General features: G+C 45.6%; 2 protein-coding genes across 4 annotated transcripts in view; one reads left to right on the top strand and one right to left on the bottom strand.

Moving 5' to 3' along the window:
* Nucleotides 1-9,016, bottom strand: part of GPN3 (GPN-loop GTPase 3) — a 76,934-nt gene extending 67,918 nt beyond the window's left edge. For both annotated transcript variants that reach the window (XM_069755188.1, XM_069755191.1), the window contains exons 1-2: nt 8,882-9,016; nt 8,248-8,356 (exon numbers count right to left, since the gene is read on the bottom strand). In XM_069755188.1, the coding sequence (XP_069611289.1) occupies nt 8,248-8,356; nt 8,882-8,929 (157 nt within the window). In that variant the 5' untranslated portion in view covers nt 8,930-9,016. The remainder of the gene's footprint in view (nt 1-8,247; nt 8,357-8,881) is intronic.
* FAM216A (family with sequence similarity 216 member A) overlaps nt 9,010-27,890 on the top strand; it is a 33,575-nt gene continuing 14,694 nt past the window's right edge. Inside the window, exons 1-4 of one of the 2 annotated variants that reach the window (XM_069755198.1) lie at nt 9,010-9,299; nt 16,155-16,189; nt 24,481-24,605; nt 25,206-25,320. In XM_069755198.1, coding sequence (XP_069611299.1) covers nt 9,217-9,299; nt 16,155-16,189; nt 24,481-24,605; nt 25,206-25,320 — 358 coding nt within the window. In that variant the 5' untranslated portion in view covers nt 9,010-9,216. The remainder of the gene's footprint in view (nt 9,300-16,154; nt 16,190-24,480; nt 24,606-25,205; nt 25,321-27,890) is intronic. The other variant, XM_069755206.1, reaches the window with a different exon arrangement.

Raw genomic sequence — 27,890 nt, 5'->3', positions numbered from 1 at the left:
CCTCCACGCTGGTCGCGACCGGAAGTGACGCGGCCGTCTCGACCGGAAGTGACGCAGCAGCTGGACCCGGAAGTTGCGGTCGCATGCTGGAGCCGGCCGCTGCTGGAAGCGGCCGCCGCACTCACCCCCCGGCAGACAGGCACCCGGACCGAGAGCCCCCACGAGGAGGAAGCGGACCCGACCTCCAGGAGCAGCGCTACACTGGGGAGGCGGAGGGACCCCCCATAGCAGGTATCAGCCGCAGATATCTTGCGGCGGGGAAGGGAAAGGCTGAGCCCCCCGATCCCCACAGCACTGTCGGAGGACATGCTTGCCGTTCCTATCCGCAGTGGGACAGGAAAAACACTGGTGGGTGGAGTGGGGAGGGTCCTTTTAACTGCTTGTGGTTCCTGTCCCACTGAGGGTAAGAAGGACGTCCTCCAATGGTGCTCTCAGGTGGTGGACTGGAAAGAAGAATTTTGAGACCTTCAAGTTTCTTCTGTTTGCAAATAAGTGAATATTGTTTCTGCTAGGTCCTGCAGTGGTCAATGTCTCGGGCCTCCCTGATGTTTCAAGAATGAGACAGTTGTCAGAATATATTCTGACATGACAATTTGAGAGCGTGAGCCGATTTCGTCTTAAGGCCTCCCAAATGGCATATAGTTCTCTGAAGTTTGAGGATCTGTCTCTGATGTTTACTGGCCACCTGCCCTGGAGGATTCTGCCTTGTAGAGGAGCTCCCCAGCCCCATGCGCTGGCGTCCGTAGCGACCACTACGTAGGGGTAGGTGGACCATAATACACCCAACTTTAGGTTCTCTGTCTGTGTCCACCAGTGGAGAGACCTCCATACTGGTCCTGATAGCCTCAAGGGATCGTCTAGTGAAGATTGGCGGCGATCCCAAATGGACAGAATCTGTCTCTGCAGCGGTCTTGAGTGTGACTGTGCCCATCTGACACATGACAAAATTGTAACATGCATTTTACATACAGGGAAAAACTATGGTATATTGCACAAAATATGTATAAGAAACCGATAAACCACCCCATGTATGTATGCCAAGGACCATTTAGGGACAGCTGCAAAACGACAGATATCCTAATCACCACAAGAAGCAGATAGATCCCATAAAATATCACCTTTATTTATAATAGGCTAAAATCAGTACATGGAAACAGGTACAAAGGAACAGGGGTATGGACGGTGAAGCACTAAATGGCAGTACACTATAAAGCAAAGGGCCCAAGGCACCACCCACAGCCGAAGCATACCATAATAGAATACATCAGGATATCAATCCATAAATATGGGCAAATAGATATACATAACAAACACTGGTACTATGACCCGATATTCAGCAGATAAACAGATGTAAGTTATGGAAGAAAAACATTAGACTTGAACAAAGAAGATCCAGGAAAACATACTCAGAAGGGAGGTAAGAACATTTCTAAAACAATCCACAGCGAGGAGATTGGAACAAAACAAAATCCTCTAAACTGCATGCTTGCAAACGCCAGAAGCCTGACAAACAAGATGGAAGAACTAGAAGCAGAAATATCTACAGGTAACTTTGACATAGTGGGAATAACCGAGACATGGTTAGATGAAAGCTATGACTGGGCAGTTAACTTACAGGGTTACAGTCTGTTTAGAAAGGATCGTAAAAATCGGAGAGGAGGAGGGGTTTGTCTCTATGTAAAGTCTTGTCTAAAGTCCACTTTAAGGGAGGATATTAGCGAAGGGAATGAGGATGTCGAGTCCATATGGGTCGAAATTCATGGAGGGAAAAATGGTAACAAAATTCTCATTGGGGTCTGTTACAAACCCCCAAATATAACAGAAACCATGGAAAGTCTACTTCTAAAGCAGATAGATGAAGCTGCAACCCATAATGAGGTCCTGGTTATGGGGGACTTTAACTACCCGGATATTAACTGGGAAACAGAAACCTGTGAAACCCATAAAGGCAACAGGTTTCTGCTAATAACCAAGAAAAATTATCTTTCACAATTGGTGCAGAATCCAACCAGAGGAGCAGCACTTTTAGACCTAATACTATCTAATAGACCTGACAGAATAACAAATCTGCAGGTGGTCGGGCATCTAGGAAATAGCGACCACAATATTGTACAGTTTCACCTGTCTTTCACTAGGGGGACTTGTCAGGGAGTCACAAAAACACTGAACTTTAGGAAGGCAAAGTTTGACCAGCTTAGAGATGCCCTTAATCTGGTAGACTGGGACAATATCCTCAGAACTAATAATACAGATAATAAATGGGAAATGTTTAAGAACATCCTAAATAGGCAGTGTAAGCGGTTTATACCTTGTGGGAATAAAAGGACTAGAAATAGGAAAAACCCAATGTGGCTAAACAAAGAAGTAAGACAGGCAATTAACAGTAAAAAGAAAGCATTTGCACTACTAAAGCAGGATGGCACCATTGAAGCTCTAAAAAACTATAGGGAGAAAAATACTTTATCTAAAAAACTAATTAAAGCTGCCAAAAAGGAAACAGAGAAGCACATTGCTAAGGAGAGTAAAACTAATCCCAAACTGTTCTTCAACTATATCAATAGTAAAAGAATAAAAACTGAAAATGTAGGCCCCTTAAAAAATAGTGAGGAAAGAATGGTTGTAGATGACGAGGAAAAAGCTAACATATTAAACACCTTCTTCTCCACCTTATTCACGGTGGAAAATGAAATGCTAGGTGAAATCCCAAGAAACAATGAAAACCCTATATTAAGGGTCACCAATCTAACCCAAGAAGAGGTGCGAAACCGGCTAAATAAGATTAAAATAGATAAATCTCCGGGTCCGGATGGCATACACCCACGAGTACTAAGAGAACTAAGTAATGTAATAGATAAACCATTATTTCTTATTTTTAGGGACTCTATAGCGACAGGGTCTGTTCCGCAGGATTGGCGCATAGCAAATGTGGTGCCAATATTCAAAAAGGGCTCTAAAAGTGAACCTGGAAATTATAGGCCAGTAAGTCTAACCTCTATTGTTGGTAAAATATTTGAAGGGTTTCTGAGGGATGTTATTCTGGATTATCTCAATGAGAATAACTGTTTAACTCCATATCAGCATGGGTTTATGAGAAATCGCTCCTGTCAAACCAATCTAATCAGTTTTTATGAAGAGGTAAGCTATAGGCTGGACCACGGTGAGTCATTGGACGTGGTATATCTCCATTTTTCCAAAGCGTTTGATACCGTGCCGCACAAGAGGTTGGTACACAAAATGAGAATGCTTGGTCTGGGGGAAATTGTGTGTAAATGGGTTAGTAACTGGCTTAGTGATAGAAAGCAGAGGGTGGTTATAAATGGTATAGTCTCTAACTGGGTCGCTGTGACCAGTGGGGTACCGCAGGGGTCAGTATTGGGACCTGTTCTCTTCAACATATTCATTAATGATCTGGTAGAAGGTTTACACAGTAAAATATCGATATTTGCAGATGATACAAAACTATGTAAAGCAGTTAATACAAGAGAAGATAGTATTCTGCTACAGATGGATCTGGATAAGTTGGAAACTTGGGCTGAAAGGTGGCAGATGAGGTTTAACAATGATAAATGTAAGGTTATACACATGGGAAGAAGGAATCAATGTCACCATTACACACTGAATGGGAAACCACTGGGTAAATCTAACAGGGAGAAGGACTTGGGGATCCTAGTTAATGATAAACTTACCTGGAGCAGCCAGTGCCAGGCAGCAGCTGCCAAGGCAAACAGGATCATGGGGTGCATTAAAAGAGGTCTGGATACACATGATGAGAGCATTATACTGCCTCTGTACAAATCCCTAGTTAGACCGCACATGGAGTACTGTGTCCAGTTTTGGGCACCGGTGCTCAGGAAGGATATAATGGAACTAGAGAGAGTACAAAGGAGGGCAACAAAATTAATAAAGGGGATGGGAGAACTACAATACCCAGATAGATTAGCGAAATTAGGATTATTTAGTCTAGAAAAAAGACGACTGAGGGGCGATCTAATAACCATGTATAAGTATATAAGGGGACAATACAAATATCTCGCTGAGGATCTGTTTATACCAAGGAAGGTGACGGGCACAAGGGGGCATTCTTTGCGTCTGGAGGAGAGAAGGTTTTTCCACCAACATAGAAGAGGATTCTTTACTGTTAGGGCAGTGAGAATCTGGAATTGCTTGCCTGAGGAGGTGGTGATGGCGAACTCAGTCGAGGGGTTCAAGAGAGGCCTGGATGTCTTCCTGGAGCAGAACAATATTGTATCATACAATTAGGTTCTGTAGAAGGACGTAGATCTGGGGATTTATTATGATGGAATATAGGCTGAACTGGATGGACAAATGTCTTTTTTCGGCCTAACTATGTTACTATGTTACTAAGTAACATACAATACCTGGTATGTTCAGCGATGGGGGACCCAGAGCCCACCCCAACGCTCGTTTCGGAGCGACCGAACAGCTCCTTCCTCAGGGCGCGTCGAGGAAGGAGCTGTTCGGTCGCTCCGAAACGCGCTGTGTCCCCCAATGAAGGCTCCAAGAAAGATTTTACGGTAAGAACCAAAAATCCCTCTCTCGCCTCATTGGGGGACACAGGTAACCATGGGACGTCCAAAAGCAGTCCCTAGGGCGGGATATTCTGCAGAAAAAGAGGAGTTAGGACGGCTGGTCAGAAACAGACGCCTGCAGTATCCTCCTACCCAGGCTCGCATCCGCAGAAGCCTGAGCATGCACCTTGTAGAAATTGACAAAGGTGTCAATGGATGACCACGTTGCGGCCTTGCAAACCTGCGAGGCTGAAGCTTGGTGACGAACTGCCCAGGAAGCTCCCACAGCCCGGGTAGAGTAAGCCCTCACTCCCGATGGAGGCCGTTACTCTTGAACGCGGTTAGTCTTGAACGCGGTATGCCTCCAGAACCGCCGAACGGATCCAACGAGCAATTGTGGACTTGGAGGCGGGGAGCCCCTTTCGCCGCCCTTCCGAGACGATGAACAGAGAATCGGCCTGACGAAAAGAGGCAGTTCTGGCGAGAAATTCGGATAGCCCTGACCACATCCAACTTGTGAAGAGATTTCTCCAAGGGATGAACCGGAGAAGGGCACAAGGAAGGGAGGACAATGTCCTCATTGATGTGAAAAGCCGAAACCACCTTTGGTAGAAAGGAAGGAACCGGACAAAGAACCACTTTGTCCTGATGCAGGACTAGAAAGGGAGAACGACAGGATAAGGCCGCCAGCTCCGACACTCTTCTAATGGAGGTGATGGCGACCAAAAAGGCCACCTTCCAGGATAGAAACGAGAAGGAAATGTCCTAAATCGGTTCAAAGGGCGCACGCTGGAGGGCGTCCAAAACGAGGTTGAGGTCCCAAGGCTCGACAGGAGGACGATAAGGGGGAGCTATATGAGCGACCCGCTGGATGAAGGTCCGCACCTGAGGCAGGGAGGCCAGGTCTCTTTGAAAAAGAACGGACAGAGCGGAAATCTGACCCTTCAAGGGCTTCAGGAAAATGGCCGCCGCGATCTCCATCTGCGCACGCGCGGCATCCCGCGGCCATTTTCCTGAAGCCCCGGACAGCAGAGGACTCCATATGCGCACGCACGGCCTCAGGAAGATGGCCGCCCCCACCAATCACCAGGGAAATAGCGCCGATCGCGCGTTTTTTCTTCACCTGCGCAGTGGATTCAGAAGTTGGGCATGCGCAAACCACTACGCCACCAACGTAAATGTATGCAAGATCTGGGGGAAGAAACAGCGATGTCACCATGCCCATCTGACCAGACCAGCCTGATTGAAAGGCGAAAACGGCGACTTTGGTAAGTTATTTCGGCAGCATAGGTGGGGAATTGGGGTACACAAAATACACTATAGTAACGCACAGCTCAGGCCCTATTTAACAGTATTTTTATCTCATACTGAAAAAACGGGGTGACAGGTTCCCTTTAAATAAGGGGGGAAAGAATGCCGGCGTTATGTGAAGCCTTTCCCCGCGGTTTAGCGCGTCCCAGCGCCTGAAAATGCCACCCTCTCTCCTATCACAGGGGAAGCCTGGTAAGCTATATGGAGTTCGCTGCCAGGCAGGGTGAGGGAAGGAAGGGGGGCGGGGGGCTTTGTTGATTGAAGATTCCTTACCTGGAGATGAGGAACCATCAGGATCCCTTGTAGACTAGAGGGTCCTAGAAGAAGTCCTCCTTCCCGCGCCACGAACTCCGGCGCAGAAGACGGCGTCGACCCCTAACCAGGGGGAGAGGGTTACTGGAAGTGACCGCCGTCTTCCTCTCAGCCCACTCCGAGGAGAGGGATGAGGAGGGAAACGGGCAGGACCGGCCAACGAGGAAGAAGGTCACCCTGAACACCCGAAGGGTGACAGGGGACAAGGTCCTGCCCAGCGGGTCCGAGAGGGTGCAATGTGGGTGATACCACACTGCTCTCTCGGCCGCTCAAAGTGGGGAAAACAGGGTGAGAAAACTGCACCCTGTTACCCTGAAGAAAAGTATCTGAAAAAGAAAGGGGAAAAGGTCAATAAACAAAACAAATCCCTGTAAAAGAAGTGCGGATCTGGTGTTAGATCCAGGTCTGCCTCCTACAGACAACACTAAGCAAAAACTGAGTTGCCTGGTGCCTGTCGGAAGGTGTATACTGCCGGGGAGGAGTTACTTCTTCTTTATTTGCATAGTGTCAGCCTCCTAGTGACAGCAGCATACACCCATGGTTACCTGTGTCCCCCAATGAGGCGAGAAAGAAAGGTACTGTCTAGCCCGGTCCTGGTTTTCTGCTTGGAGCTCCCCCTCTTCTTCTGAAAGAGAGTCCCTTAGATTGGAACCTTCATCAGAAGTATACTCCGGCTCCCTTTGGTCTCTCTCCCGCCCGGCTCGCTTGCGGCCTCAGATGGGGCTGGACGGACGTGGCTGTGAGAGGCTGGACAGAGGCGTGAACCTCCTCCCGAATTAGGGATCTCATCTCTGAAAGCAGCGATGACTGCTCATCTTTCATGACCCTTGATGTACAAGGTGCACAGAGAGTCTTGCCATGGGAGTCTGGAAGTTTTACGTGGCATACAGGACATCTGTTAGACTTCACCAAGACCTTTCCGGGTTTTTTTTAGCTGTGGCTGGGGGAGGAGCGGGGGTTCCCTTATCCTAAACGACATAAGATAGGGAGTAATAGGCTAGAAGGCGTGCTGGGATCTTTATCTGAGGTGAGGGTGGACTGCGCCAGGCGCACTTACCCCTCCGTCCTCGATCATGTCTCCTTCCATAGATGCGATCCGAAGCTGGAGCCAGAAGCACCCCGGCACGACGCTGGACGCCATCGTAAGAAGTGACCACGCTGCTATGCGTTCCACCTCTGGAGCGCTCGCTCTACCCCGCTTTCAACACGTCACCGGAAGTGACGTCACCGGCACTGACGATACCGGAAGTGACGCGGCTCCACCGAAACTCCGGAAGCCACCCGCTCGGAAGCTCTGCGTGTCACGCTGGATGTAACGTCACAAGGACTACCCCCCCGCTGACTGCGAAACGCTCTTCACGCCAGGATCTCCATCCTTGTAGCACCGCGTCCTGAGCAGAGAGCCTCCCAGCGGGAGGAACGGCTCTATCCCAGAGCTTCATCCTGCTCCAGGCCTTTGGGGTAGAGGGACTCCCCCTCGGAAGCTTCGACCCTGAGCCTCTTGACAGGGCGAAGGATATTGGCAAGCCGCACGATCCCCCTGAGCTCGGTAAGCTTGTGCAGCTCCTCTCGTGTGTCCCTCCATGCAGGGACAGGAAAAACACAGGAATTGGGGGTGAAACCGGACCTTTAAACTCTCGTATGTTTCCTGTCCTGGCAAAGAGGAGGACGTCCTCCAGGGTGCTGTCAGGAGGGACGTCCTGGAAAGTTGATTTTTTTTTTACTGAACAAGGCATCATCCAGGAGGCATACAGGTATGACTAATGTCAGCTGTATACAACCTGTATGCCCATACTAACTCAAAAAGGGGGGAAAAAAATCAGCTGTGATCCCCTGCTGTCCTGTCTGTATCCTCCCTTTTCCTTCCTCTCCAGACCAGGAGCTGTGGTATGATCAGACCATGTTCCTACACTGTGAGACACAGACTTTACACAGTACACAGCAGGGGCACATTTAGAAGATTATCTCAGCACAGGAACATTTTATTTAACATATCCAGTTGTGGAACTTATTTTTATACCTCATCTCTTGGTTAAGGTGTACTTTGTTTGTGAAAAAAACCCTTTAATATAGGTATTTTTGGGACATCGCTTACCTGCCATGACTGGGTAGTCAAAGTATTCAGCTGCAGGATCCAAATTTACAACCTGAACCGACCTGTTCAGAGCCTCGCAGTGCTGGACCATGGTAGAACAGTAGGTGCTCTGCCGAAAAGACAAACACGTCACAAGGAAAGGTGATTAGTGTAAAGGGGGCTGATGGTTCAAATCTACATTTCTGCAGCTTATAGCCATCTAACTGTAGAACTATAATTCCCAGCATGCCGTGACATAATATACTGGGGCACATTTATAAATTGAATACAATCCATGGTTATACCAGTTAGGACAATCCTCTGAACAGAGTGGGCTGTATGTGCTGCACTTTGCCTGCACTGACACATTGTAGCAAACCTAGCAGATAGGAGATTTGTGCTGATGATACTAGGCCAGATGATGGTTGCTCATCATGGATACATTGGAGCAAACTCCCAGCTGAGGAAACTATTATGTCAGTTTCAGCCTCTCAATAGAAACAAGAAGGTTTCCTCTCACAAAGAGCCCGGATATAACACAGGGAAACTAGAAAAGCGAAGCTGTAATGTGCGGCGAGTATAACTGTCCTCCATTCCCATCAGTCTGTGCGCAGTGTACGGTCACTGTCGGTAGCACACGGGTAGCAGCCCTCACCTTCCCGCTGCCCGCCGGCCCCATCACGAGCTGCGCATAGCGAGGCATGGTCTCCGCACTTGACGCCGGGCCAGCATGAAGAGGAGCGTGGTTTTACTTCCGGGACAGTACGGAGGCCGCAACTGCTCAATCCGAGAATGCAGAACGGATAATAGCAGTACTCGGCTAGCAACTCGGCTAAAAGTTTGCGCATGCGCTGCAGTTATTGACTGCTCTGAGCTCTCTCTCCCAGAACATCCAAGGAAGGACAGATGTGAATCCCACAGTGCGCGTGTCACCATGGAGACCGGGTATATTCCTAGAAGGCTGGTACCTGGGAGAGGCAGCTAGAGAAGATGGAGGGACACGCAGTCTGCAACGCTAAGGAGAAGGAGATGCCACCAGATGTTAAGCAGGACCAAAAGAAGGTCACTGTAAGGTCAGTGTGTATGTATGATACTGAGAGCTATACTCTAGTGGTACATTCTATATTATACTGCATATTATGTACTATAGATTATTATTATACTAAATAAACTATATATTATACGGCTAGATTCTAAACTAGTATATACTATATATTATATTGCAATACTGTAAGCTTTATGATATATTATATTTCTATCATGTATGTTAGTATATAATATACTAGATGGTGGCCCGAGTCTAACGCATCGGCTATCTACTATATAATTGTCTAAGGGTCACTTCCGTCTGTCTGTCCTTCTGTCACGGTTATTCATTCGCTGATTGGTCTCGCCAGCTGCCTGTCATGGCTGCCGCGACCAATCAGCAACAGGCACAGTCCGGAAGAAAATGGCCGCTCCTTACTCCCCGCAGTCAGTGCCTGTCGCCCGCATACTCCCCTCCGGTTAATGCCGGCGGTAACGGACCGCGTTATGTTGCGGGTAACGCACTCCGTTACTGCCGCTATTAACCCTGTGTGTCCCCAACTTTTTACTATTGACGCTGCCTATGCGGCATCAATAGTAAAAAATGTAATGTTAAAAATAATTTAAAAAAAATAAACCTGCTATACTCACCCTCCGTAGTCCGCTGAGCCGCTCCCACCGGCCGCCATCTTCCGCTGCAGTTTCCAGTGGCAAATGGCAGAAGGACCTGCCATGACGTCACAGTCATGTGACCGCGACGTCATCACAGGCCCTGTGCTCTGATACCAACCCTGGGACCGCAAGCTGCCGTGGACTACAAGGGGCGGAAAGGTGAGTATATATTTATTTTTTATTTTTTCACCTGTGACAAACCTGGCTGGGCAATATACTACGTGACTGGGCAATATACTACTTGGCTCTGTGCTGTATATTACCTCGCTGTGCAATATACTACGTGGCTCTGTGCTGTATACTACGTCACTCGGCAATATACTATGTCACTGGGCAATATACTACGTTACTGGCCAATATACTACATGGCTCTGTGCTGTATACTACGTCGCTGTGCGATATACTACGTCACTGGGCAATATACTACGTGACTGGGCAATATACTACGTGACTAGGCAATATACTACGTGACTGGGCAATATACTACGTCACTGGGCAATATACGTAACTGGCCAATATACTACGTGGCTGCACAATATACTACGTCACTAGGCAATATACTACGTAACTGGGCAATATACTACGTGGCTGGGCAATATACTACGTGACTGGGCAATATACTACGTGACTGGGCAATATACTACGTCACTGGGCAATATACGTAACTGGCCAATATACTACGTGGCTGCGCAATATACTACGTCACTAGGCAATATACTACGTAACTGGGCAATATACTACGTGGCTGGGCAATACACTACGTGACTGGGCAATATACTACGTAACTGGGCAATATACTACGTGGCTGCGCAATATACTATGTCACTGGGCAATATACTACGTGTCTGGGCAATATACTATGTGGCTGGACAATATACTATGTGACTGGGCAATGTACTACGTGGCTGGGCAATATACTACGTGGCTGGGCAATATACTACGTGGTTGGGCAATATACTACGTGGGCTGTGCAATATACTACGTGGACATGCATATTCTAGAATACCCGACGCGTTAGAATCGGGCCACCATCTAGTTCTAGAATATGTATGTAGTTTATTTTTGAAGATTTCAGAATAATGCAATGAATACACAGGAGCCGGCCGGGCGCGACCAATTAGCGAAGCGTGGTTCAAATTCCGCGCCAATTCGCGGCCAGACTGCGCCTGTAGCTGATTGTTCACGGCCGGGCGTGACCAATCAGTGAAGCCAGGGCCGGCTCCAGGTTTTTGAGGGCCCCGGGCGAAAGAGTCTCAGTGGGCCCCCCTCTTTAACACATACCACGAGTCATGATGCACAGATATAGCAGAGAAATATACCACAGCTCACGTATCATATAACACAGCCCACGTAGCATATAGCACAGCCCACGTAGCATATAGCACAGCCACGTAGCAATATCACAGGCCACGTAGTATAGAGCACAGGCCACATAGTATATAACACAGCCCACGTAGCATATAGCACAGCCCACGTAGCATATAGCACAGCCACGTAGTATATAGCACAGCCCACCTAGTATATAGCACAGCCCACGTAGTATATAGCACAGGCCACGCAGTATATAGCACAGCCCACGCAGTGTATAACACAGCCCACGTAGTATATAACACAGCCACGTAATATATAGCACAGCCACGTAGTATATTGCGCAGCCATGTATATTGCCCAGCTACGTAGTATATAGCACAGCCCATGTAGTATATAACACAGCCACGTAGTATATAGCACAGCTCACGTAATATATAGCACAGCCCACCTAGTATATAGCACAGCCCACGTAGTATATAGCACAGGCCACGCAGTATATAGCACAGCCCACGCAGTGTATAACACAGCCCACATAGTATATAGCACAGCCCACGCAGTGTACAACACAGCCCACGTAGTATATAGCACAGCCCACGTAGTATATAACAGCCCATGCAGTTTATAACACAGCCGACGCAGTATATAGCACAGCCCACGTAGTATATAACACACAGCCCACGTAGTATATAACACAGCCACGTAATATATAGCACAGCCACGTAGTATATTGCGCAGCCATGTATATTGCCCAGCTACGTAGTATATAGCACAGCCCATGTAGTATATAACACAGCCACGTAGTATATAGCACAGCTCACGTAATATATAGCACAGCTCACGCAGTATATAACAGCCACGTAATATATTGCACAGCCCACGTAGTATATAGCACAGAGACGTAGTATATAACACAGCTCACGCAGTATATAACACAGCCCACGTATTATATAGCACAGCGATGTAGTATATAGCACAGCCCACGTAGTATATAGCACAGAGACGCAGTATATAACACAGCCCACGTAGTATATAACACACCCCACGTAGTATATAGCAATGTGGGCACCATATCCCTGTTAAAAAAAAAGAATTAAAATAAAAAATAGTTATATACTCAACTTCCGACGACCCCCGGATCCAGGCGAGGCGTTTACCGATGCTCCTCGCGACGCTCTGGTCCCAAGAATGCATTGCGGTCTCGCGAGATGATGACGTAGTGGTATCGCGAGACCGCTACGTCATCATCTCGCGAGACCGCAATGCATGTCCCGGAGCGTCGCGAGGAGTGGGAAAGGCGTCGGAAGGTGAGTATATAATGTTTTTTTATTTTTTTAATTATTTTTAACATTAGATCTTTTTACTATTGATGCTGCATAGGCAGCATCAATAGTAAAAAGTTGGTCACACAGGGTTAATAGCAGCATTAACGGACTGCGTTACACCGCGGCATAACGCGGTGTAACGCAGCCATTAATCCTGTGTGAGCGCTGACTGGAGGGGAGTATGGAGGGGGCACTGACGGAGAGTAGGAAGGGGTGAATTCGCGGCCGGACTGTGCCCGCAGGCCGCGACCAATCAGCGACGCGGGATTTCCGTGACAGACAGACAGACAAAAAGACGGATGTGCCCCTTAGACGATTATACTGTACTAGCTATTGAACCCGTTCTACGCCCGGGTGGCGAGCATTTATATTGGTATATGGTCTCCATCCTGTCATGTGCTGCTCCATCCTGCGCCCCCATCCTGTCATGTGCTGCTCCCATCCTGCGTCCCCATCCTGTCATGGGCTGCTCCCATCCTGCGCCCCCATCCTGTCATGTGCTGCTCCCATCCTGCGTCCCCATCCTGTCATGTGCTGCTCCCATCCTGCGCCCCCATCCTGTCATGGGCTGCTCCCATCCTGCGTCCCCATCCTGTCATGCGCTGCTCCCATCCTGCGTCCCCATCCTGTCATGCGCTGCTCCCATCCTGCGTCCCCATCCTGTCATGCGCTGCTCCCATCCTGCGTCCCCATCCTGTCATGCGCTGTTCCCATCCTGCGTCCCCATCCTGTCATGCGCTGCTCCCATCCTGCATCCCCATCCTGTCATGAGCTGCTCCCATCCTGCGTCCCCATCCTGTCATGCGCTGCTCCCATCCTGCGTCCCCATCCTGTCATGTGCTTCTCCCATCCTGCACCCCCATTCTGACATGAGCTGCTCCCATCCTGCCACACTGAGTTCTGCTACATCTGCCACACTCTGCTCTACTACATCTGCCACACTCTGCTCTGCTACATCTGCCACACTCTACTCTGCTCCGCTCGGCCCCACTGCCTCTGACCCGCTCGGCCCCACTGCCTCTGACCCGCTCGGCCCCGCTGCCTCTGACCCGCTCGGCCCCGCTGCCTCTGACCCGCTCGGCCCCGCTGCCTCTGACCCGCTCGGCCCCGCTGCCTCTGACCCGCTCGGCGCCGAGTGCTGGGGGGCCTGAGCAGGCGGGGACACCGGCGCGCTGTGGGGGTCAGATGCCGGTATCGCCGCCAGCTCAGGTCCCCCAGCACTTACTATATTCACCTGGCCCCGTTCCACCGCTGCGCGCCGCCATCTTTCCGGTCCTCTGGCTGTGACTGGTCAGTCAGAGAGCGGCGCCGGCGCGCATTAAGCGCGTCATCGCGCCCTCTGAACTGAAGGTCACAGGCCGAGGACCGGGATGATGGCGGCGCGCAGCGGTGGAACAGAGGACAGGTGAATATAGCTCATACTTACCCTCCTGGCGGTCCCTGCTTCTCTGTTGGAGATCGCGGTGTGCGTTCAGTGTTTACGCATACCGCGATCTCCTGGGAGCGTCACTCTGTGAGGCCCAGACTGCGCCGGCGCTTGCGCTTGCGCAGTCTATAAAGGCTTCGGACAGAGTGACGCTCCCAGCGTTATATTATAGATATATAGATATGATACACAATGTTATATTGTTATGCTGTATATAATTATATATCACTAGATGGCAGCCTGATTCTAAAGAATCGGGAGTCTAGAATCCATATATACTTTATTTATTCAAATGTAAGAATAATACAATTAATAAATAATAGTAAGAAAGAACAAAAATAATAGGCAGTATATGGAGAAAACACCAAACAAAAGTTCAAAATTGTTGTGAAAATGTCACTGAACCACTTCACAACTAAATATATATAGTTTTGGTAAATGGTATTATCATTTTTTTGACGAAATTCGGCAGGAGCTTGAAGAGCAACGTCACTGGGCCCGCCTCCACGCAGTAGAAACTTGCTGTGAGGTAAAAATTCAAAAATCACACCAAAATGGCGGGCGGAGTGTGTCACAGTACGGCACGTTTCTGATTGGTCGCTCGCAGCAGGCGGCAACCAATCAGACACTGGACACTGTTGACGTCACTTATCTCCGGACATTAGCTCCGGACATTAGCTCCGGACATTATCTCCGCACATTAGCTCCGGACATTAGCTCCGGACAAAGCCACGGAAGTTGGCACAAATTGCAGGAAGTAGTATTCTAGGCAATTAATCTCCGGACATTAGCTCCGGACACTAGCTCCGGACATTAGCTCCGGACAAAGCCACGGAAGTTGGCACAAATTGCAGGAAGTAGTATTCTAGGCAATTATATATTAGACTAGATGGCAGCCCGATTCTAAAGAATCGGGAGTCTAGAATCCATATATACTTTATTTATTCAAATGTAAGAATAATACAATTAATAAATAATAGTAAGAAAGAACAAAAATAATAGGCAGTATATGGAGAAAACACCAAACAAAAGTTCAAAATTGGTGTGAAAATGTCACTGAACCACTTCACAACTAAATATATATAGTTTTGGTAAATGGTATTATCATTTTTTTGACGAAATTCGGCAGGAGCTTGAAGAGCAACGTCACTGGGCCCGCCTCCACGCAGTAGAAACTTGCTGTGAGGTAAAAATTCAAAAATCACACCAAAATGGCGGGCGGAGTGTGTCACAGTACGGCACGTTTCTGATTGGTCGCTCGCAGCAGGCTGCAACCAATCAGACACTGGACACTGACGTCACTTATCTCCGGACATTATAAAGGCACAGATGATTGGCCTCGGGGAGACCAAAACATCCAACACCGCGGAGACACCATCACGTGTTTCTCAACGCAGTGATTCCAGAACACTGCCCCCATCCCTTATGGGAAATATGCAGATGCATGTAAAGAAGCTGCGGAGACACCATCACGTGTTTCTCGACGCAAGCAGTGAATAGCCAGGCCTTTCCCCGGGAAGGAACAACCACGGGAAGGGCAGCATCCTATGAAGGAAAGCCACCTATGCCAAGCATGGTATCCATCCACAGACAGCTGTTTCGGGGTTTTTGCCCCTCATCAGTGTGGAGTAGGAATCTGGCTATTAGGAGCAGTGCCTAGTAAAAAGGCTATAAAGGCACAGATGATTGGCCTCGGGGAGACCAAAACATCCAACACCGCGGAGACTTATCTTCGGACATTAGCTCCGGACATTAGCTCCGGACATTAGCTCCGGACATTAGCTCCGGACAAAGCCACGGAAGTTGGCACAAATTGCAGGAAGTAGTATTCTAGGCAATTATATATTAGATTCTGTTGTTATACTGTATATTATATGCTATATATTATTAATCTGTATGTTATACTATATATATTGCTATAATGTATGTTGATATATAATATGATATACAATATATTATATACTGTATATTATTTATTCTGTTATACTGTATATTATATATTGTGCATTCAATTGTTATACTGTTTATTACGTTATATACTATATATTGTTATAATGTATATTATTTACTATATATTATTGATATATATATATAGATATTATATTGTTTTAATGTATATTCTTATGTATTATATTATATCCTTTACACACAGCTACATCTTTTTTTTTCAGGACCATGGATTTTAGTCACAAGGATATTGAAGAAGGTGAGTGTGAGATCAGATTTCTGTCCTATTAATTACTTGTCCCAGATACAAGCCACTTTGGCAGTTACTTATTGGTGAAAGCTGTGACCAAGCCAGGCATCTTTTGCCTAACTGGTCCTTCTTGTAATACATGGATGGGTCAAGTACACAAAAGCTGAGGTCACTGATAAATGGAAATGGCAGCAACATTAGTGGTTGACAACCAGAGGTAGTGCGGGATGGGACTGTGTGCAACAATTACGACAAAATTCATATGCAAATATACTGCATTGGGAACGTATGTATGCACCTGCAGTCCATAGCGCCTCTTCACTTCTCCTTTCCTAGAGGTGCGCACTCTGCTGATTGAATGACAGTGTAGGCAGTCTCAGCTGTAAGACATCACCTCTCGCTTTGGACCAAATTGGCTGGGACATGCGCAGTACGAGATCAGGATTTGAGCATAGTAACATATTTTACATGCATCAGCCAAAAGAAAAGCTCTGCGTGGGTGAGATATTTCAGCCAGAGACAGAGGTGACGTAATATAGCAGAGACTATGGCCCAATTCATTACTGCACTTGTTGAGGTTTCAGCATATTTGTACCTTTTTTGTTTGCACAATATTCATCTTTTCATTTTTTACTTTTATGTAACCTTTTTTAAATGTGTTCGCCTATTTATTTTTTTTTTGTAATTTGCTACTTTGCATGAAGTTTAAGGTTTCCAGAATTTTTCTACAAATTATTTGCGACTTTTTGAAAAGTTGCAAAATTATTTTGCCAGTATCCTCCTGTCCCCATCCCAGAGGTATTTTATTTACACTTGAAAGTCCTGTGCAATTTTTGCTCCATTTTGCAAAATGTATAACTTTTTGCCCTAATAAAAAGCTGCAAAACACGGTAAAAACAAAGATAAAGAATGTTACACATTCTGAGCTAAATTCTGTAACTGCATGCGCCATTTTAACATAGTAACATAGTAACATAGTTAGTAAGGCCGAAAAAAGACATTTGTCCATCCAGTTCAGCCTATATTCCATCATAATAAATCCCCAGATCTACGTCCTTCTACAGAACCTAATAATTGTATGATACAATATTGTTCTGCTCCAGGAAGACATCCAGGCCTCTCTTGAACCCCTCGACTGAGTTCGCCATCACCACCTCCTCAGGCAAGCAATTCCAGATTCTCACTGCCCTAACAGTAAAGAATCCTCTTCTATGTTGGTGGAAAAACCTTCTCTCCTCCAGACGCAAAGAATGCCCCCTTGTGCCCGTCACCTTCCTTGGTATAAACAAATCCTCAGCGAGATATTTGTATTGTCCCCTTATATACTTATACATGGTTATTAGATCGCCCCTCAGTCGTCTTTTTTCTAGAGTAAATAATCCTAATTTCGCTAATCTATCTAGGTATTGTAGTTCTCCCATCCCCTTTATTAATTTTGTTGCCCTCCTTTGTACTCTCTCTAGTTCCATTATATCCTTCCTGAGCACCGGTGCCCAAAACTGGACACAGTACTCCATGTGCGGTCTAACTAGGGATTTGTACAGAGGTAGTATAATGCTCTCATCATGTGTATCCAGACCTCTTTTAATGCACCCCATGATCCTGTTTGCCTTGGCAGCTGCTGCCTGGCACTGGCTGCTCCAGTTAAGTTTATCATTAACTAGGATCCCCAAGTCCTTCTCCCTGTCAGATTTACCCAGTGGTTTCCCGTTCAGTGTGTAATGGTGATATTGATTCCTTCTTCCCATGTGTATAACCTTACATTTATCATTGTTAAACCTCATCTGCCACCTTTCAGCCCAAGTTTCCAACCTATCCAGATCCATCTGTAGCAGAATACTATCTTCTCTTGTATTAACTGCTTTACATAGTTTTGTATCATCTGCAAATATCGATATTTTACTGTGTAAACCTTCTACCAGATCATTAATGAATATGTTGAAGAGAACAGGTCCCAATACTGACCCCTGCGGTACCCCACTGGTCACAGCGACCCAGTTAGAGATTATACCATTTATAACCACCCTCTGCTTTCTATCACTAAGCCAGTTACTAACCCATTTACACACATTATCCCCCAGACCAAGCATTCTCATTTTGTGTACCAACCTCTTGTGCAGCACGGTATCAAACGCTTTGGAAAAATCGAGATATACCACGTCCAATGACTCACCGTTGTCCAGCCTATAGCTTACCTCTTCATAAAAACTGATTAGATTGGTTTGACAGGAACCCATGCTGATATGGAGTTAAACAGTTATTCTCATTGAGATAATCCAGAATAACATCCCTCAGAAACCCTTCAAATATTTTACCAACAATAGAGGTTAGACTTACTGGCCTATAATTTAGAGCCCTTTTTGAATATTGGCACCACATTTGCTATGCGCCAGTCCTGCAGAACAGACCCGTCGCTATAGAGTCCCTAAAAATAAGAAATAATGGTTTATCTATTACATTACTTAGTTCTCTTAGTACTTGTGGGTGTATGCCATCCGGACCCGGAGATTTATCTATTTTGATCTTATTTATCCGGTTTCGCACCTCTTCTTGGGTTAGATTGGTGACCCTTAATATAGGGTTTTCATTGTTTCTTGGGATTTCACCTAGCATTTCATTTTCCGCCGTGAATACCGTGGAGAGGAAGGTGTTTAATATGTTAGCTTTTTCCTCGTCATCTACAACCATTCTTTCCTCACTATTTTTTAAGGGGCCTACATTTTCAGTTTTTATTCTTTTACTATCGATATACCGTATTTTTCGGACTATAAGACGCACCGGACTATAAGGCGCACCCAGGTTTTAGAGGTGGAAAATAGGGAAAAAAATATTTGAAGCAACAAAATGTGGTAAAATATTTAATAACATACTATTATATATAATAACACCACATATAATAGTATGTTATTATGTTGGAAGCTGCGGGACCAGTGTGGTGTCTGTACAGTACTATATGAAGATGCTGGAGGGTGAGTATAAGAATGGGGGCACAGGGCTTATATTTAAAGCACCACTCCAGCACTGCAAAATAACACTGGAGTGCTGCTTTAAAATCCAATGGGAGAACTATAACTCCCAGCATGTCCTGCAGATCCTATGACATGCTGGGAGTTATAGTTCACTAAAGAAGTGGCAGAGTGCTTTATTGTGTTTTGGAAAGACTAACCTCTTAATTGGCAGCCAGCCACACTGTGGTGAGGTGAAAGCATCCCATGACTGCACACAGAGCCCTCCCTCTTGTTGCCTTTCCACAGCACAGGTAATGGAAGCCAGCAGATTCTAGTGTTGGAGTCTGAAGGACCTGTGATGTCAAGAAGAGGGAGGGCTCTGTGCTGCCATGTGATGCTCCAGCCCGCCCACTTCTGACATCATCACAGGTCCTCCTTGTGCACACTGCACAGCACTCAGCTCCAGCCCAGGAAGGTACAGGGATCTCCTCTCCCCCGGACCCTGCTGCTGCTGCCTCCTGCCCCGGACACACAGATCTCCCCAGCTGCTGCAGGAATCAGCGCTGGGGAAGCCATGTGTGTCCCTGCTTAAGTGCAGTATTCATTTGTTGCTCACTGCTCAGCTGATAGGTGGGCGGGGAGTAGCTAATGAATATTCACTGCACTTAATCATCGGGACCACAAGGTTTCCCCAGCACTGATTCCGGCAGTGGGGACATCCTGAAGTGGGATAACAGTGCGATCCCACTCACTGCTGCCTCCCTCCCCACATGCTACATCCCTACCATAAGACGCACCCACACTTTCCTCCCAAATTTGGAGGAAAAAAAGTGCGTCTTATGGTCAGAAAAATACGGTAGTTGAAGAACAGTTTGGGATTAGTTTTACTCTACTTAGCAATGTGCTTCTCTGTTTCCTTTTTGGCAGTTTTAATTAGTTTTTTAGATAAAGTATTTTTCTCCCTATAGTTTTTTAGAGCTTCAATGGTGCCATCCTGCTTTAGCAGCGCAAATGCTTTCTTTTTACTGTTAATTGCCTGTCTTACTTCTTTGTTTAGCCACATTGGGTTTTTCCTATTTCTAGTCCTTTTATTCCCACAAGGTATAAACCGCTTACAGTGCCTATTTAGGATGCTCTTAAACATTTTCCATTTAATATCTGTATTCTTATTTCTGAGGATATTGTCCCAGTCTACCAGATTAAGGGACTAAGCTGGTCAAAATTTGCCTTCCTAAAGTTCAGTGTTTTTGTGACTCCCTGACAAGTCCCCCTAGTGAAAGACAGGTGAAACTGTACAATATTGTGGTCGCTATTTCCTAGATGCCCGACCACCTGCAGATTTGTTATTCTGTCAGGTCTATTAGATAGTATTAGGTCTAAAAGTGCTGCTCCTCTGGTTGGATTCTGCACCAATTGTGAAAGATAATTTTTCTTGGTTATTAGCAGAAACCTGTTGCCTTTATGGGTTTCACAGGTTTCTGTTTCCCAGTTAATATCCGGGTAGTTAAAGTCCCCCATAACCAGGACCTCATTATGGGTTGCAGCTTCATCTATCTGCTTTAGAAGTAGACTTTCCATGGTTTCTGTTATATTTGGGGGTTTGTAACAGACCCCAATGAGAATTTTGTTACCATTTTTCCCTCCATGAATTTCGACCCATATGGACTCGACATCCTCATTCCCTTCGCTAATATCCTCCCTTAAAGTGGACTTTAGACAAGACTTTACATAGAGACAAACCCCTCCTCCTCTCCGATTTTTACGATTTTTTCTAAACAGACTGTAACCCTGTAAGTTAACTGCCCAGTCATAGCTTTCATCTAACCATGTCTCGGTTATTCCCACTATGTCAAAGTTACCTGTAGATATTTCTGCTTCTAGTTCTTCCATCTTGTTTGTCAGGCTTCTGGCGTTTGCGAGCATGCAGTTTAGAGGATTTTGTTTTGTTCCAATTTCCTCGCTGTGGATTGTTTTAGAAATGTTCTTACCTCCCTTCTGAGTATGTTTTCCTGGGTCTTCTTTGTTCGAGTCTAATGTTTTTCTTCCCGTCCCCTCTGCTTCTAGTTTAACGCCCTCCTGATGAGTGTAGCAAGTCTTCTGGTGAATGTGTGTTTCCCAGGTTTGTTGAGGTGTAGTCCGTCTCTGGCGAGGAGTCCATCGTACAAGTAATTCACAAGTCCATCGTACAAGTAATTCACATTTTGAAGAATTGGGTGTAAAAATGGCAACGAATATCACAAAACAAAAAAGAAAATTGACGAATCAGGAAACTAATGAATTAAACCCTATGTCTCCACTGTCAAGTAGCAAAGGACGACATTGGGTGGGAAGAAGTGAAAGGAGCTATGGACTGCAAGTGCATCATTACACCCCAAGTGCGCTTGAAGTCTAATTTGCATATGGCTGAAAAGACAAATTTTGCTGCTGTGGAGCAACAGATTTTAAACAAACCAACCACGTATCCATGCAACCAGAGTCACTTCTTAAAAGCGAACCTGTCAGCAGTTTTGGCCGCTATAAAATGCGGTTATTGCCTTTCAGGGCTTATCTACAGCATTATATAATGCTGTAGATAAGCCCCCGATGCGACCTGAAAGATAAGAAAAATAAGTTATATTATACTCACCCGGAGGTCGGTCTGGTCCAATGGGAGTCGCAGGTCCGTGTCCGGCGCCTCCCATCTTCTTATGATGCCGTCCTCCTGCTTGCTTCATCGCTCCCCGGCATCGTGCTCCTGCTCAGGTGTATAGAATGCTGTAGATAATCCCTGAAAGGCAGTGGCCGTATCTTATATCGGCCAAAACTGTTGACAGGTTCCCTTTAATTAATTTACTTGCCCTAAAGAGGTTTTATAGTATTTTAAAAGAAATTGTCCATGAGGAAGAAATAATATAATGCAAAGAATTAAGTTATACTTGCCCACTTGCTCTGGCTGCCACTCTTATGGTCCCTTGCCTGCTTAGTTCCTGCAGTGATGACATGCTATACATGTGCAAATGACTGCTGCAGCAATTAAGACTTTAGGACTGACCTCAATCATCTGTATGTTTGTAAATATTGTAGTGTTACTATCTTGCCTTATCTAGATCTCCACCAATACAATGGAGAACTAATGGAATTTTACAGTCTTTTTTAAAGGTTACACTAAACGACTTACCAACGATCACGACCAGCGATACGACCTGGCCGTGATCGTTGGTAAGTCGTTGTGTGGTCGCTGGGGAGCTGTCACACAGACAGCTCTCTCCAGCGACCAACGATCAGGGGAACGACTTCGGCATCGTTGAAACTGTCTTCAACAATGCCGAAGTCCCCCTGCAGCACCCGGGTAACCATGGTAAACATCGGGTTACTAAGTGCAGGGCCGCGCTTAGTAACCCGATATTTACCCTGGTTACCATTGTAAAAGTTAAAAAAAAAACAAAACACTACATTCTCACATTCTGATGTCTGTCACGTCCCCCGCCGTCAGCTTCCCTGCACTGACTGTCAGCGCCGGCCGTAAAGCAGAGCACAGCGGTGACGTCACTGCTGTGCTCTGCTTTACGGCTGGCGCTGACACAGTCAGTGCAGGGAAGCTGACGGCGGGGGACGTGACAGACATCGGAATGTCAGTGTGTACTGTTTTTTTTTTTTAACTTTTACAATGGTAACCAGGGTAAATATCAGGTTACTAAGCGCGGCCCTGCACTTAGTAACCCGATATTTACCCTGGTTACAAGTGAACACATCGCTGGATTGGCGTCACACACGCCGATCCAGCGATGACAGCGGGTGATCAGCGACCAAAAAAAGGTCCTGATCATTCCCCAACGATCTCTCAGCAGGGGCCTGATCGTTGGTCGCTGTCACACACAACGAGATTGCTACAAAAAGCGTGACGTTGCAACGATATCGTTAACGAAATCGTTATGTGTGAAGGTACCTTAAGGAACAGGAAGGGATGCTTATATAATAAACAAAGAAAGCATACTTGTCCCTGGAATCTGTCCTCCACGCCAGCACTGCTGCTTCCATCATTGCTCCTGGACCAGTAAAGATGACATCATAACCACCTGTCCACTGACTGGCTGCAGGGTCAGGTGAATGGTAGTCGCAACGTCATCTCTTCTGGTCTGGCAGAGACAGCTGTAGGGAATGGCAGATTTCTGGGGTAAGCATGCCTTTTTTATCTTCCCTTCATGGCTTACATAAATAAAAAAACACAGGAAACTCCCTTTTATGATAATAACAGGACAGTGTTCTTACTGCCCCAGTCTATATGGCAAAGCTGACATGAAAGCTACTCGAAATTGTCAACTTTTTCTGACTAGATTTTTTATGTTTCAGATTAATAAAAAATCATGTTAATAATAAAAGCCTTCATGATAATACCTTTATTTTAAGATAGAACAAATAAACGTCAGGGGATTCCTCTCGTTGCAGTGGGGCAGCTGGACTAAAGGTACCGTCACACTAGACGATATCGCTAGCGATCCGTGACGTTGCAGCGTCCTCGCTAGCGATATCGTCCAGTGTGACAGGCAGCAGCGATCAGGCCCCTGCTGTGCTGTCGCTGGTCGGGGAAGAAAGTCCAGAACTTTATTTCGTCGCTGGACTCCCCGCAGACATCGCTGAATCGGTGTGTGTGACACCGATTCAGCGATGTCTTCACTGGTAACCAGGGTAAACATCGGGTAACTAAGCGCAGGGCCGCGCTTAGTAACCCGATGTTTACCCTGGTTACCAGCGTAAAAAAACAAACAGTACATACTTACATTCAGCTGTCTGTCCCTTGCCGTCTGGTTCCTGCACTGACTGCTGGCCGTAAAGTGAAAGCAGAGCACAGCCACAGCGGTGAGTCACCGCTGTGTGACTCACCGCTGTGCTGTGCTTTCACTTTCACTTTCCGGCCAGCAGTCAGTGCAGGAACCAGACGGCAAGGGACAGACAGCTGAATGTAAGTATGTAGTGTTTGTTTTTTTACGCTGGTAACCAGGGTAAATATCGGGTTACTAAGCGCGGCCCTGCGCTTAGTTACCCGATGTTTACCCTGGTTACCGGGGACCTCGGGATCGTTGGTCGCTGTCTGTGTGACAGCTCTCCAGCGACCAAACAGCGACGCTGCAGCGATCCGGATCGTTGTCGGTATCGCTGCAGCGTCGCTAAGTGTGACGGTACCTTAACTCTTGACATTTGCAGTGAGGGTATTAGATTGGTTTTAAACAGCTTCAATCAATTTTCCTCTAGGACATCCAAAGTGAATCCCCTTCTTATGGCAATGAATATGCAAATAGGTGTTTCTGTGTACTCTGTGCAGGATCACTGCATGGAAGATTGTAGAGGAACAATTGTTTCCATTTTGTTTTAAAGGAACTCATGCTAATAGGAATTCAAAGGCACCACAGAAAGGATGCAAACTGCAGAGTGTTCCTTTAAGACAGCAGGTTAAAACTGTCAAAATTCCAAGGACTATGAAGAATGAAGCATATCTGAAGGTAGAGTCTTTTTTACTTACGGCTCTTTAGTGTACAAATAGCAGAAACCATAACATAAAATGTAGGGGTTATTTAATGTGGATTTTTTGTGGGATGGGGGTGGGAGGATTTGGGGATGGAAGGGGTCTTAGGGTCAAAGTTTTATTAGGCTGAAATATGAGATGTATAAAATCCTGTAGGTCCGTTTTGTACTTTCACATTCCTCTGGTTTCATATTGAGGCTTCTTGCATAAGATTTAGACACAATATGCCCTACAATTGCTTCTACAGAAGTATGCCTTGGCTGAGTGGTCTTGTGTTTTCAACGGGGAGAGTGGAGAACAGCGCTATCAGACTCCACTAGCTGTGGCTAATCTCCCCAGAAAACAAAGGATTAGCAGTTGAAATTCCGACTGATCTATAATTTTTCTGGGAAAGTCAGAAGACCCCCATATGCAGTAGATGGTTGGCCCATCCCACCAAAACCAGTGGGGCTTCTGGAGTGAGGCACTCAAATGGCAGCGTTGGGTTGTAGATAATATTCTAGATAAATAACAACTCTATGAAGTTAACTATTAATCTGTGCACATTTTGTTTTTTCATGTATATTTTATATTTTAGCATGCAGACCTTACTTTGGGCCAAAAACGATATTTATGCAGCATTGCCAAAATCTACAGCACCGGCAACATGAGAGCTCTGACTGAAAAACATCTGCGTTCACAGATACGATGTGGTACGACATGTTAAAACACAAAGAAATGTTTTTATCCAATCATACTTAACATATACAGTTAATATGGAATGTAAGGAAATTTCTATAAATTATTTACTTCTACTGTTATCAACAGCTTAGCTTCCTTTTTTAACTATATGTGTAATTACTATTTTACTGTTTGTTAGGTACTCCCCGCATGTGTTTGGGTTGTCTTACAGCCGCGAATCATGCAGCCATGGGGACTCGAACGTATTATTTGAGCACGCCCAAGATACTCGGATAACACCTTATCCGAGCACGTTCGCTCACCACTACTCCTTACACAAATCTTAGACGAGTAGACTAATTTCAGAAACCCAGTGTAGTTTCGACATTCTGCAGCTCAGAGTTGTTCATTGTGGGTAGGCAGACGGAGTTTGGTCTGATGATATATTCCTATAGCAATATTTCATATTCATGCTCGGATTCTTGAAATTTTTTAAGGTTTCCTATCAAGTTGAATGTACTATGTTGTTACTTCTGTATCCTGTCCATGATGATGAATGAAAATGTTTTACTTATATTTTATTTTTTTATATCTTCAGTTATATTTTTGTCAAAATGGAAAATTTTTCAATACAAAGAAAATAGAATTATAATTGCAGTATATTTCTGTGTTTAGTATCCAAAGCGGTTTTTGGGCTACATTCCTACAATGAGCTTTTGTTGAGTTTTTTTTACACTTTGTATATCTGAAAAATGCAAGTAACCTATTTTACTTAACTAGATGGTGGCCCGATTCTAACGCATCGGGTATTTTAGAATATGTATGTAGTTTATTTATGAAGATTTCAGAATAATGCAATGAATACACAGGATTCGGCCGGCCGGGCGCTACCAATTAGCGAAGCGAGATTCAAATCCCGTGGTAATTCGTGGCCGGACTGAGCCTGTTGCTGATTGTTTGCGGCCGGCCGCAAACAATCAGTGAAGCCAGGGCCAGCTGCAGGTTTTGTTTTTCTATTAAATTCGTTTATTAATTCAGAATAAATCAAACAATACACACATTTGCATTTGTTACAATCAATTATAACATAAAATACAAATAATTGCAATGCAACGTCATGTCCAAGTAATGCAAAAATAGCAAATTGTGTATGTCAACTCACCAGTGCTTTTAAACTACCTATTATATAACAGTAACTACTCTAACTACCAATAACAATACGTCGCCCAAGAAAATTCTATGTAATTCTCGCCCTGTGAGCGATGCCCCGGAGACCATAAATCCAGCTGCTTACAGAAGTGTTAAATTAATGTGGATAATAGAGTGTGATGTGAGGAATTCCACCTACACCAAATCTTCTCAAATTTACCCGGACATCCTCTGTTTTGGTACAGTGTTCTTTCATATGGAATAATCGAGTTTACTAATTTCACCCAGGCTCTGAGAGACGGGTGAGAACCCCCCATCCACCGTAACGCTAACACTTTCCGTGCCATAAAAAGTGTCTCTCGTAAAAATATCCCAGTATAATGATCCCAAGTTTCTACATCCCACACTCCAAATAAGCAAGTCAATGGCTCAAGCGGGACAGGAATCGACAATAAGGATGTAAGTAATGTCGTCACCTCTTTCCAATAATGAAAAACCACAGGGCACTTCCAAATCATGTGGATAAAATCTGCATCACGAGCATGACACCTTAGGCAATCTGACGAGTGGAGGCGACCCATTTTAAAGAGTCGCGTCGGTGTCAAATAAGACTGGTATATAATATATAATTGGGTCATCCTATTGTTAATCGAAGGAGAAACTTTAGTTGGAGATTCCAGAATATCATCCCATTCCTCTCCCAACACATCAGGAAGGAGAGCCTCCCACTTCCCTCTGATAGAATTGATGGCAGACCCAGTTCCCTGGGACAACAAATATGTACAGTTAGGGCCAGAAATATTTGGACAGTGACACAATTTTCGCGAGTTGGGCTCTGCATGCCACCACATTGGATTTGAAATGAAACCTCTACAACAGAATTCAAGTGCAGATTGTAACGTTTAATTTGAAGGGTTGAACAAAAATATCTGATAGAAAATGTAGGAATTGTACACATTTCTTTACAAACACTCCACATTTTAGGAGGTCAAAAGTAATTGGACAAATAAACATAACCCAAACAAAATATTTTTATTTTCAATATTTTGTTGCAAATCCTTTGGAGGCAATCACTGTCTTAAGTCTGGAACCCATGGACATCACCAAACGCTGGGTTTCCTCCTTCTTAATGCTTTGCCAGGCCTTTAGAGCCGCAGCCTTCAGGTCTTGCTTGTTTGTGGGTCTTTCCGTCTTAAGTCTGGATTTGAGCAAGTGAAATGCATGCTCAATTGGGTTTAGATCTGGAGATTGACTTGGCCATTGCAGAATGTGCCACTTTTTGGCACTCATGAACTCCTGGGTAGCTTTGGCTGTATGCTTGGGGTCATTGTCCATCTGTACTATGAAGCGCCGTCCAATCAACTTTGCAGCATTTGGCTGAATCTGGGCTGAAAGTATATCCTGGTACACTTCAGAATTCATCCAGCTACTCTTGTCTGCTCTTATGTCATCA

The sequence above is a fragment of the Ranitomeya imitator genome, chromosome 1 (assembly GCF_032444005.1).
Source record: "Ranitomeya imitator isolate aRanImi1 chromosome 1, aRanImi1.pri, whole genome shotgun sequence".
Classification (NCBI taxonomy): domain Eukaryota; kingdom Metazoa; phylum Chordata; class Amphibia; order Anura; family Dendrobatidae; genus Ranitomeya; species Ranitomeya imitator.
Note: the sequence above shows the minus strand (reverse complement) of the source record. Positions and strands in the feature narration are given on the sequence as shown.